We start from the raw sequence: 13,518 nt of genomic DNA, 5'->3' as shown, positions 1-13,518 counted from the left end.
TTTTGCTTTCAGTCAAACAGACGTTTGTAAACCAATGAGAAGTTGATTATATGTGCTCATATATTGATCCTTTTAGCTCTTCCCCCTTCCTGATGTTCTATATCCCATCATTTCTTTTCTGCCTGAAGGACTTCCATTCGCTGTGTATCTTTTAAGCAAGCTTACTATTGTTGGCATATTACTAGCACCCCTGTGTCTAAGGGTATCTTTTTCATCCATGAAAGATAGCTTTGCTGGATGTAGAATTTTAGGTTGACTTTGATGTTGGGGCGGGGGGTCCTTCCATTCCATTTCATCTAGACTCTGCAGTGGTAAGAAATCCACCAAGAGTGCACAGTCTCTGGTCCAGGAAAGAAATATCACCAATCATTTATGGGGGGGTGGGTGGGAGTAGAGGTGGGAATCCTTTGGACTAAGCAGGAATAAAACCATATATAGTCAAAATAATTGGTTTTTTTAGACATTCTTCTTCCCAGGCTTATCCCTACAGAGGAGAGACTTTCTTGAGTTTCTTTTTATTTCTTTGGTGCCGTTTAGTTATTTCCAGATTGTATATACTTATTTCTTGTTGCTCCTTTTATACGTCCTGGCTGGGGCTCTAGTGTGCACATATGTGCATACAGAAGGAACCACCACTGGGTAGTTCCTTGAGTCTAGAGTTTACCAGGTAGTCTTTTTCTCTAAGTTTCAATTTATATCAATTTCTTGATGATCTTTTATACAAGTACTAAAAGGAATAAGGTAAGCTATGCTTATTCCATTTTGCCACAACCTCATTTCCCTTTTATTGCTGATAACAAACTATTTTATATCTAGCGGCTCTTTATAGGGAAAAAAGCTTTGACTCGCGGTTAATTTCTCTGTTCTAAAAACCTGTATCCTTGTCAGTTTCGCGCTCTAAACGTGTTACTGCACAAGTCCAGAACTGCCATGGCGAGCTCCTATCAGTAAGCTCCATGGCCTGGCTTTAGCAGTGTGCTCTGTGAATTATCTGCTGCTGTCCCTGGCTCTTTTTTATTTTTTTAACTTCACTGTTGAGTCGTCTTTGCTAATGTAAATAGAAATTTTTTAATAGAATTTCCGTACTTTATTGTCGTTCTAGCTTGACTTCTGGCAGAGCAGGAACTCTGGTTTTGAATACTGAATCGATGTAGCTTTCCTTTTGTGAACCTCTCATTCCTTGCATGCTCACAATGCCCTCTCCCACGCACCACCAGTTAGGATCCTGGTCTGGTGTCTTCGGTTGGTTTTGTGGATGGTGGACGGTTTTCTCTTCCATCTGTTTTTCTAACCTATCTCAGTTTATCCTGCTGGAAGGCAACAGGCACGTCCCGAACATGTCTGGGCTGTGGCCTTACTTGAGAATCTGACGGGAGCCATGAAGCCCAGGATATGCAGCCGTGTTCAGTGCCTTGCACACATCCCTCGGGTACTCCCAGGGCCTGGAAACATCCACCCAATGGGTTCCCTCACACTGAGGCTTCTTATTCCTCTCTCAGCGATGCCACTGCTGTACAATGCCAAGTGGGAATTAATAGGCCATGTGATCCAAAGAGACAGTGATTTTTCTCCCACAGCTATCGGTGCCCACAGAAGTGGCTCCTCTAGAGCAGCCACCCCCAAAGCCTTCTCTGTACGAACCTAAGGAAATCTTCCCCTTAGGCCACAAGTCACGTGGAGCTCCATGGTCTCACTCTGAGCTGTGTCTGTCTGGAGTCTTTCAGAGACACATGTCACAGATCTCTGTGTGGTTCCCCTCTCCTCACACACAGGTATCTGGAATCCATTCCAGGCAGGTGTGGGCAGTATCCAGAGATGACTCTTGCTTGGCAGCAAGAATGGAATCCACTGGCACATTGCAGTTCCGTGGGTGCCATCCCCCATGATAGGACCCAGATGTGCCTGCATGGCTAACTGGGCTTATGCTTGTCCAGATTTATCACAGAAACACTCCAGGGATGGGGCTACATCACGAGAGCTGCATCGGTTAACTTTGCATTTGACGAGTAAGCGTTGTCTTTCCAGAAAACCTGCCATCCTCCACAAACTCATTGTCTTGTCCACAAATGTGCCTCTTGGAATGCGGGCTTCTCATCCCATGCTCAGGCCTGGTGTGGGACCTTCTTGTACATACTGTGTGCACACGTGTGGCACACAGAGGACAACTTTCAGGGGCTAGCACTCTTTCCATCTTGCGTGAGACATGTGATTTTGACAGTAGGGCAAGTCTCTGTCTCCATCTTTTCATAGGCGTGCTAGGATTACAGATGTGCACCACCTCATCAGGATTTTGTATGTGAGTCCTAGGGATTCGAACTCAGATCCTTACATTTGAGGAGCAAGCACTTTGCCCACTGAGTCATCTCTATAGCCTTACAGTTGTGCCTGGTGTTACTTCTGGAGGAAGGAGAACAGAGAGAGAAAAGGTCCACGGCAGGGAGAATCCCTGGTCTCCCAAGACACCCTGCCATTCTCCCAATAAGCAGAGCCTCACCTGGGTGCCACTGGCACAGCACTTAACCCAAATTTGCTTTGCTAAATACCTGTTCCCATAGAATGGCATTTGAATGATGCCTGCTGATGCTGATCTAAGAATCCATTTCTCATTACTTCCTACATGTTCCAGAAAATCAGGTTATTTAAAGTCTTCTGAGCGAATTGTAGACATAAACTCAGGGCTGAGATTATGGTCCCAGGTGCGTTAGAGAAACAGGGACTCTTAAAAACTCAACCCATCATTTGGGGACGACTGATGTTTACTGCATCACGTTCCTTTCTTGAAAATGCTGCCACGTCCTGGTTTGTGCACCATGTACCTGCTGCAGAAACTTCAGCCAAACAGCAATGATGGGATTCACTTACATTGTGTGTGTGTGTCTGTCTGTCTGTCTACTCAAGTGTGCACGTTGTTTTGGTACAAGGAGCCTGTGCTTGTGCTTTTAATGGTTATAAAATCATTCAAACATACACTTACTGAGCACTGAATATATGGCAGGTACCACAGAGCTGAGTGCTTGGCAGGTGTTTCTGCCCCTCTTCCCCCCCACTGGGAGCTGAGAGAAGTTGCCATCATAAGCTCCAGTTTATGGAGGTAACAGAGCACAGTAAGGCTGCTTATTCCATGAGCAAGGAGATAGTGGAAGTGTCTTAGTTCTGGTTTCTGTTGCTGAGAAGAGATACCATGACCATGGCATCTCTTATAAAGGAAAAACATTTAATCAAGGTGACTTACATTTTCAGAGGTCTAGTCCATTATCATCATGGTGTGACATGGTGGCAGACATGGTGCTGGAGAAGGAGCTGAAGTCCTGTATCTTGACTCACAAGCAACAGGAAGTGGTCTGAGTGTCACACTGAGTGAAGCTTGAGCAAAGAAGACCTCAAAGCCCACACCCACAATGACATACTTCCTCCAACAAGACTATACCTACTCCAACAAAGCCACACGTCCTAATAATGCCACTCTCCATAAGCTTATAGGGGCCAATTACATCCAAACTACCACAGACAGGAAAGTCAAGGGCTCAAAGCCACCCACTCCACCTGCAGCATTAAGATGCCATCCACTGTCAGTAGATAACAGTGCACATTTTTGTTTAGACAGTTCCTAACCTGATGCCTCTTTCTGCAGAGCACCAGAGCTTTGCTTCACAGAGGCTGGGGGGAAAATGTCATCCCACTAAACCATGGTCCCACCACCCATGAAGCCAGGGCATCTGGTTTCCACCCAAAGGTGCTGACTTGATTTCTGGGTTACTCACTGTAGACAGGAATCAAAGCAGGACTTGGGTTTCCATAACAAGACTTGGGTTTTCTTAAGGGGCCAGATGCCTCCAGCCTCAGTCTCCTCCTTCCTTCTCCTTGAACTGTGTTTTGATTCAATAATATCTTACTCTTTTAGCTATCTGGTTCCTTTAGATAAAATGAATACTTCCCACTCTCCCTAATCAGTGAAGAAAGGGAGGTCACAGTGGCCCTGCCTGCCATGGTTCTGGCTATGGAAGATCCACTGGTATATCAGCTTTGGTCAGTTCCATGATGCCCACATCACTGTGGTGGGCTACAATCTTATCTATGGTCATAATGTCCACAACATTTTTAGCCAGGGACAGACTCACTCATTACAGTGAGATGTGTTAATGTCACCCTAGGACCGCAGTTGCGGCTCTGGCTTTCTGGGGTGATGGGCTCCAGTCTCCCTGCACAGAACTCCCAGATAGCAGGACATATTTACTATTGTAGACTATGTGCAAGCTGATAATAGGATGATGGTCAAGGCAACAGGGTCACATTTTGATTTTGTCATGTTTGTTTTCAAAGTTAAGAGGGGAGGGGAGAGGAGGGAGAGAGAGAACATTGCCATTCTGCAGTGCATTGCTATGCTATTGCTAGAACACAGGTGGGAAGCAGAGACCCAGGACCCCATGTGACAGGCAGGGTGGGACTTTTCTCTGCAACCCGAGGGAAAAAGAATGATCTTTGAATTTTGTTGAAAATACAGACTAAAGAAAAACGTACCAGTAAGAGCATCCTGGAGTTCCTTCTAAGTTCCTGCAAAGGTGGCTGCATTATACAGAGGCCTGACACCTCATAAGCAACCATCTAGACTAGACCCTCTCCTGACCGTGGCAAGGCGGGACAGATGGGGACCTTTGCTGTCCCCGGGGCTCACCAACTTTCCATCAGCATCTTGACTGTTTGGAGTTTTATCACAGGGATGAACATACCATTTGTCCTCAAAGCTGAGAACCATCTGAGAGGATGTGATGGCTCACAAGGCTATGAGCATAAATTGAGACTATCGTGGGAAAGCCATATTTATCTCCTAAGCTTCCATGATAAATCCAAATGCGTTAGAGCAGACTATAACATACACTTTACCTTTCCTTCCACACACCAATAAAACCCTGGTGTTATCTTTACTGTAGAGACTACTTTGTCATATTTAGCAGAAAAATTAGTATTGCTTTGTAAGGAATGATTTTACAACCTGAGTCTCCTTATGGTGAATGTGTGCTTTCGTTTTTACATTGCACACAGACATTGTGTTCGGTTTTCTGTTCTGTGATGAGAACTGGAGCTTGGTTTGCGTGTGGCCTTCATTACCCAGGGCTTGTTGCTAGGGTGAAATTCCTGTCAATCACGGCTGTCAAATGGCAGCCGCTCTTACTCTGGGTGAACACATGCCAGGCCCTGCGCTAAGAGCTTTACTCTGTCAGTCCTCATTCCAACCCCCGGGGGGGGGGGCCTGTTATTATCTCTGCACTTGTCCAAAAGCTAGGGCACACTGGCGTGAGCACAGCCAATGTGGCCCTTACACCTATCTAGGGGGGTTGTCTATATTCTAGCGCCTTCTCCTATTTCCTCTGATAAGATCTGATAAGAGACGTTACCTGTATGTCTGGCCCCTGTTCCGTGCTCTCTCCGAGTCCAATCTGTCTGTTGTTCATTCTTGGCACATCTCCCACACAGCTGTGCTTTGCTGACTTCTGTAGGAGCCCCGTCATGTTGCAGGGAGCTGTTGAATCTGGTATTGTAGCCTCTGAATCTGGTATTGTAGCCTCTGAGCTGTTGTCTGTAGCTCAGGAGATGTGATTTTAGTTCAAGCACTGTGAAAACATCATATACATTTGAAGTAACTTTTTTGTTTTTTTTTTTATTTTTTGAGTTTTTTCTCCACTCCCCTCCCATCATCCCTTCTCCCCTCTCCCATGACCCCCACACTCCCAATTTACTCAGGAGATCTTGTCTTTTCCTATACCCATGTAGTTTAGATTCATATATCTCTTTCTCCTCTTTGTTGTCTAGTTTTTCTGGGGTTGTGGCCTGTAGACTGGTTTTTCTTTGCTTTATGTTTAAAAGTCACTTATGAGTGAGTACATATTAGTCTGTGTCTGGGTTACCTCTCTCAATATGGTTTTTTTTTTTCTAAATCCATTTGCCTGCACATTTCAAGATGCCATTATTTTTTAACACTGTGTGGTACTCCATTGTATAAATCTACCACATTTTTCTATCCATTCTTTGGTTGAGGGGCATCTAGGTTGCTTCCAGATTCTGGCTATTATGAATAATGCTGTTATGAACACAGCTGAGCACATATCCTTGTGGAATGACTGAGCTTCCTTTGGTTATATACCTAACAGCAGTACTGCTGAGTCTTGGGGTAGATTGTTTCCTAATTTTCTGAGAAATTGCCATACTGGTTTTCAAAGCAGCTATACAAGTTTGCCCTCCCACCAGCAATGGCAGAGCAGTCACCTTACCCCACATCCTCTCCAGCATAAGCTGTCATCAGTGGTTTTGATCTTGGCCATTCTGACAGTGTAAGATGGAATCTCAGAGTTGTTTTCTCTGATGGCTAAGGATGCTGAGCATTTCCGTGTCTTTTAGTCCTTTGAGAATTCTTCTTAGGTCTGTACCCCATTTTTTCATTGGATTATTTGTTCTTTTGATGTCAAGTTTCTTGAGTTCTTTGTATATTCTGGATAACAGTCCTCTGTCTGATGTGGAGTTGGCTAAAAAAAAAAAATCTTTTCCCATTCTGTAGGCTGCCATTTTGTTTTGTTGACCATGTTCTTTGCTTTACAGAAGCTTCTGTTTCAGGAGGCCACATTTATTAATTTTTGCTCTAAGTGCTTGTGCTACTAGGGTTATATTAAGGAAGTGGTCTCCTGTGCCAATGCATTCAAATGTACTTCCCACTTTCTCTTCTATGAAGTTCAGCGTGGTTGGTTTTATGCTGAGTTCTTTGATCCATTTGGACTTGAGTTTTGTGCATGGAGACAGATATAAATCTATTTTCATTTTTCTACATGTTGATATCCAGTTATGCCAGCACCATTTGTTGAATATGCTTTCTTCTTTCCATTTTATATTTTTAGCTTCTTTGTCAAAAATCAAGTGTTTGCAGGTGTGTGGATTGATATCCAGGTCTTTGATTTGATTACATTGGTCCTCCTGTCTGTTTTTCTGCCAACACCAGGCTGTTCTCAGTACTGTAGCTCTGTAGTAGAGTTTGAAGTCAGGGATTGTGATGCCTCCAGAAGTTCTTTCATTGTACAGAATTGCTTTGGCTATCCTGAATTTTTTTGTTTTTCTATATGAAGTTGATTATTATTCTTTCAAGGTCTGTGAAGAATTTTGCTGTGATTTTGCTGGGCATTACATTGAATCTGTAGATTGCTTTTGATATGATTACCATTTTTACTATGTTAATTCGACCTACCCAAGAGCATGGGAGATCTTTCCATTTTCTGGTGTTGATGTTTGGAACCTGATGGACACATGATCTACCAAGTCCCAAGACAGTGCAAGTTTTGTGTGACTTTTAAGGTGTGTTTTGCTGTGTAGCCTCAATGCCTGAGACCACACGTGTGCCCCACCATGCCTCATCATACAAGTATATCGGCTCATTTAATGACCAGGACATCCTTTAAGGGATTCTAACTCTGATCCTCAGGGTCCTTTTTCTCTGCAATGATGGGGCCAAGAATGGAAAGTGTCATGCTAACCAGACCTATCCTGGACCCAGGAGAGTTTGTACAGTATTTTCTGACTGACGCTCGCCAGAGGCAGAGAGGAAGGTACCCCCAGGAGATGCCTCAAGGGGTCTTAGATTTCCATGAAGCATTAAAAGTTGCCACACGAATAACTGCTGGTATAATAATTATCCATGTCCTGGGAGAATCTTACATGTTCTTTTATTTAAGCCCCGTACCAGGGCTACAAGATAGGTTACTCCATTTTCCAGAGAGGTAGATTTGTGTGAGTCCCTTTGGATGTAACTCAATGTAGAAAAACCCTCAAGTTGTCGCTCTGACCCCTTGGCCAGAAGCCCCTCACTCCATAGTGTCCACACCGACCTTTACTTGTCCCCTAAGTCACTGCATGGCTCCTTTCTACAGATAATGCAACAAAAGTTGTACAAATTATAAAGCAGTCTATCTTTTTCAGATCCTGACCCCAGGAGGACGGCTGTCTTCTAAATCCTGTGCATCCCCAGTTTAGCTAGTCATTCATAAACTGGAGATTGTCTGAAATCATGGGTGGATTTATATCCATCCCCTAGGGGCACTGACAGAGAACCCTACCATCCACTGTACCCCTAAGAACTTGTGAGGTCAGATGACCCACACAGGAGTGTACCTACATGATTCTTTTAAATGTTACAGAAAATTCCACATAAAGGCTAAATACAGGCCCTACTTTATATATAGAAGGGTTATGGAAAAGAGATGAAGCCAGCACTGTGTAGCAATGTGCACTGCCTTCCAGGAGACTGCTGGGTCCGACCGGGGTCCAGTTCTGACCACAGAGTTGAGTCACCTGTGGTCGGTTTCTTGTCTGTTGCAGGGCACCCACAAACCCAGCCCTCCTCAGAAGCCTCTGCCTGCTGATCCATTGAGCAGGGCATCTCGGCTCACTAGTGCCTTGGTGAGGACCCCAGGGCAGAAAGAGCCTGGGTTCCGCCCAGCCCCAAACAGGTAGGTGTCCTCTAATGGTGGAGGGTAGCTAAAGTAACCACACTGGAGGTGTGGCAGGTTTCAGGTGTTAAGTCGTGTTTCCTGCTTGCCCCCAGCATGGGAAGGGTGGGAAATATGTGTAAAAGTAACCAGAAAGCAATCAATGCAAACTATACCTATGCATACCTAAACATCACCCCAGGGCTCTCAGCAATGGCTCACTTACTTGAGAGATCATAGCAGGACAAAGATGACCCAGGAAAGATGAGCTGCTGACACGGGCCCAGCCTGGTCTCCTACAGCACTAAGGAAAATGGTTTATCTGTATAAAGGCAGGACCTCCACCACCCTCACCAAGACTTGATCTGCCTACTCCAGGGGCTGAGACACTAGTTCGGGTTGAAAGATTATGGAGAGGTGATGCCTAAGCAGCTGCTCAATGGGGTCCTCCTGGGGGCTTCTCTACAGCTGAGTGACCTGTGCTGGCTCTCTCTGGCTGTGGTCATTTTCACCCCTCTTCCATAGGGGATGAGGCAGATGTAGCCTATTTACATGGGGAGAGGTAACCCCACGGCTGTATTGAAGCTGGCTCGTGCCTTTGCAACCTAGCCAATATTAAATATTAAAGTATATCAAGTTGCATTTAAAACAAGGGTAATGAATACTCAAAACATTGCTCCCAGATCCTTGCTGCTAAGGTTACTCACATCAGGAATCTCTATGGGGGAATCCATATGGCATGCTGGGTGCTGTTTCATCTTCCAGGTTTGCTGGGGACATTGACAACATGGAAATCAGCAAATGCTGCAGCTCAACCTCTTCCTCGGTGAAATTATTCCCTTGTGGGTCTTTTGTTGTTTTGTTTTTTCTTGGTTCTTGGGCTAAAACATGCTAGGCAAGCGCACTATAGCCCAGCATTCATCTCCCTAGTAGCCAGGTTGACATGAGCCGCTCGATCCTTCACCCTCCTTTGGGATGGGACCAGAGGAATGAGCTACCATGCCTGACTAGCAGATCATTAAACTCACAGCCCACTCTTCTGACTCATGTGCCCTCTAGCAGGCCATGAGCTCTCTGAGCACCAGAGAACCAGAGAAACTGTTAGCCAGGCTGCACACTTAGTAACTCCCATCTCTGCAGGGGAAGACACACGTCATTGATTCATTACGGCTCTTGGGAAGAATGTGTTGGCCTAGGAAAGAAATGGCTGCCTCGTAAATCTCAGAGATAATGCTGGTCAGAGGGTCAGGAGAACAGTCTAGCTCACCACTGTGGAAATGCAGAAAAAGTTGCATAGCTTTTGAGTTACTCTTTATATTTCACTAGATAAAACTACTGCATGCACATGATAAGCCTGACCAAGGGGCACTCCTTTTCAGAACATCCCAAGCAGCCCCCTGCCTCACCTCTACTGATGGCATCCCGGCTCCCCATCTCTTGAGCTGTGCCATGGGATCAAAGCGGCCACTAGGCATGTTGAAGCTGGTTCAAAACTGAAATAAAAGTGTAAATGTGTGCCAGATTTTGAACACTTAATTCTGCCCCCTTGATTCTCCCAGGTATTTATGCTGATTGTAAACTAAGATGATAATACAGCGAGAAAATTGAGCTCACCTGTGCCACTTGGTTGTTAGAAACATAGAATTTGAGGCCAGAGAGAACAGTTCAGTGGTTAAGAGCACTTGCTGTTCTTCCAGAGGACTGGAGTTCCGTTGCCAGTGCTCCCATTGGGTGACTCACAAGGATCTGTAACTGCTCCAGGGTATCAGAAGCGCCCTCTTCTGGCCTCCACAGGCACCTGCACTCACATGCAGAGACATTACAGATAAATAAATCTAAAAGGAAAAACTAGGGATTGTTTGAGCAATTCATGTCCATTTTTCTGCAAATGGTGCTAGTCTAGAATCAACTCATGGATGGGAGGCACAGCTCCAGAGAGGGGAGGTGGCCTGTCATAAATCACTAGGAGTTCTGCAGTGAGGTCCTTGGTGTGCTCTACACTCTCTCCCAAAAGCTAGCCTGGTCTCCAGTCTCAGGTGGAGATCGGTGGCTTCTAACCTGGGAGACCCACCAGTCTCCAAGAGCAGCCTCCCACCCAGCTTGTTGTGTCTATTGAACGGCTTCAGAGCTTCTAACTGCAGTTTTGTTTTCTCCTTTCCGGCTTGCTCTTGATTCAGACCTGCTCCCAAGCACCAAGTGCCCAGATCTTCCTACAATGCCTACATCAAGTGACAAGCAAGCAAGCCCAGACTGGTCCTCAACAGTGAAGACAGAAGTTTGCACTATCTTCAACTCCATCGGAGTGATTTTCCTACCAACTTTCAAGAATTCTCAAAGTGTTTAAAACGCCATTGTTTCCGGAACTTAGAGCTACTGCCGTCGGTGCTGTGCTGTGGTGCTTTGTGTCCTTGCTCAGGTACTTGTAAGTTATTAATTTATGCAAAGTGTCTATTACTGCGCAGGGCGCCGTAGCAGGCATTTGTACCATCACGGGGTTTTCTACGGAAGGCTCCTTGTGCTTTCATTCTTCTGGCGGACTTGAATTATCCTGCTTGATGGGATCCAAGACGAGATGTTTACTTTCTGTTTGAGGCCTTATTGGAAAACAGCTCCCCAGCTCCTCAAGGCTGTGCTACAGTACCAGACACACAGCTCAGGATACCCCAAGCGGAACCTGGAATGAGGTTTTTTTTTTAATTTTTTTTTTTTTTTTTTGGAATCCCTCTCTTGGACTGCAGCCAGGGCCTTAAGGGAAGGTCTTGGGCCCTACATACTGATAGGGCTTCGGGCTCTGTAGCTCTGCACCCTCAAGCTCTCAGACAGCTGGTAGGATCTGGTTCTGGCCAGCAGCTCTGGAGAAAACCTAGAGTACTAGCAGGAAGGCTGAGGGGTGGCCACACCAGGATAGAGACTGGAACCCTAGTCCAGGCAGACGGTTGACTTTGAGATGAGAGGCCATGAACACCTTTGGAGGGAAATGAAGTCTGTGATGCCGCCCAAGGCTTTGCTCCCAGAGCCAGCAGGAGCTTCTCTCTGGCTGCCCTTGTGCACAGTGCTGGCATGCATGGGCATGTTGTTTACATTGGGAACAGTGGTGTTTCTGCAAGAAAGCCACTGCGCAGGCACTGCAGACCTCTGTCTCCTGCCCCGTTTCGAGCTAAGCAAATTGCCACATTGCCTTCTTGACTGTAATACAATGACCCTGTGTTCTGACAGATAGAGGCGGCTTTCTATGGGACCATAAACATTTTCAGACGTGAGCCGGTAACCAGATCGAGTCGATCAACCCTGGAGATAAAAATCTCCTTTTTTTTACTGCGAGGCTCGACTTATTAAAAATTAGGCAGAATCCATATGCTTTCAAAAGTTATAACCACATCGTACAGCCATGTCTGCTAGCCTTATTAGTAGTCGCGGGACAAAGGACCCAAAGTCACCCATCTCTTCTCTTCAGGGCGTCCTAGCTTCTGCAACATAGCATCTCAGTCTTGCCCACACTGGGAACGTACCTGTTAACTCATCCTAGGATGACAGAGACATCAGTTCCCCAATGCCGAAGGCTCATGAAAGGCAGGCGCAGCCAGGAAACCTTCCATCTTTCATTCTTTCAATGCCTGGCTGGAAAGCCGCCTTCAGGAGCAGATCTTTAAGATGCTTCAAGCTAATGTTGTGAAAAATAGTTTTAAAAATGCAAGACAAATGCCAGAGGCCTTCACTGTGTCCTGGCGAGGTGTGGGATGACCGGCTTTCACATTAGAAGGTAATTGACATTGGTTCTGTAGCATCTGAGTATTTTAGGATCAGGCATCTTCGGAAGGGTAATATCAATGGTTGCCCTAGGTCTTGAAGCCGAAGGGAAAATACAGACTTAGAATTTTTTTGCTCTCCAGAATTCAAAACTGTCTTCAGCCTTGGGAAACACATGGCCTTGAAGACAGTGGATAAATAGATGCACATCACAGATGCACAAGAGAACTCTCATAGGCGGTCTCGCTTCATGGCACAGTGGCAGTTTTGCTGCTGCCGGGACACGTGCAGAATTTTTGCAGCTGATGTGAGGTTGGGTAGTTGTATTAAGTCCAAACTTACACAACTGGAAAAGTTCCAGAGCTGTGTGAGTGTGGTCACACTCAAAGGTTTAGCAGGAACAGGTGATGAGCCCACCCTTTGGGTGGAGTGAGAGGGGAGCTACAAACCCACATTTCTTCTGCCATTTCTGTACTTTGGTTTTGGGGTACCAGGGAGAGTTTGATTTAAAGGACGTTGGAACTACGCTCTCTTCTGCCATCTCCCCGGTGGCTACCAAGGGTGCCAGTGGTGCCCTCACAGCTGAGCGCTGCTGGCTGCTTGTTTTCTAGAGCCATGCATCCGTTTCTGCATAAGAACATAGTTAATCCTGATATTCCCTTACAGGATAGACAGTATTATTAAAAGAATACCTCTAAGATATAGTAGTTATCAAATAAAGCATATTTAGCAATAACCTCAATTTTAACAAAACTTAGGAACCAATAACCAGCATTGGGGTTTATTGAGAGGATAGTTTGTTTCTCCCTTTCTACAGCCTTTAAGTGACAGAGACCAAAATGAATACTCGCAGTTCGATTGCAGTCTGTCTTATGTTTAAACACACTGTACACATGATTAGTCGGTTGAGGTTTCTGAGACCATCCCTGAGAAAGTCCAGAAGAGTGGTCCAGTGCCCAGACATGAGGCATGGCCCGATGTCCTCATGTCCTTCCTGCACCAAGGTGATGTGACCCCGCTTTAGGCATTCCACTTAAGAGCTGGTCTCCTATAGTACCCCAAGTCTGTTTTTCCAGTCCGTGGGATCAGATGGAGAGCAACAATGCAGTTTTCCATTTCAAAATATGCATGCCGAGTTTGCGCTCTGTGTGAGCGTTTCCAGCTCACACATGTGGGATGACATCACAGAAACCACACAAGCAACAAATTAAATTCTACGGGAAGAAATACTCTTGACTGGTCTCTGAGGAGACGTTTTTATGCCTTCTTAACTTTATTAGGAATTCTCAGGCTGAAGCTATGGGTC

General features: G+C 45.6%; 1 protein-coding gene across 1 annotated transcript in view; it reads left to right on the top strand.

Annotated features, from left to right (window-relative positions):
* Adam12 (ADAM metallopeptidase domain 12) overlaps positions 1 to 12,823 on the top strand; it is a 224,963-nt gene extending 212,140 nt beyond the window's left edge. The window contains exons 21-23 of the mRNA XM_042054216.1: positions 8,356 to 8,486; positions 9,231 to 9,291; positions 12,707 to 12,823. Of these exons, the coding sequence (XP_041910150.1) occupies positions 8,356 to 8,486; positions 9,231 to 9,291; positions 12,707 to 12,823 (309 nt within the window). The remainder of the gene's footprint in view (positions 1 to 8,355; positions 8,487 to 9,230; positions 9,292 to 12,706) is intronic.
* The last annotated feature ends 695 nt before the right edge of the window (positions 12,824 to 13,518 follow it).

Source organism: Arvicola amphibius, chromosome 1 (genome assembly GCF_903992535.2).
Source record: "Arvicola amphibius chromosome 1, mArvAmp1.2, whole genome shotgun sequence".
Lineage (NCBI taxonomy): Eukaryota > Metazoa > Chordata > Mammalia > Rodentia > Cricetidae > Arvicola > Arvicola amphibius.
This window is presented reverse-complemented; position numbering and strand designations above follow the sequence as displayed.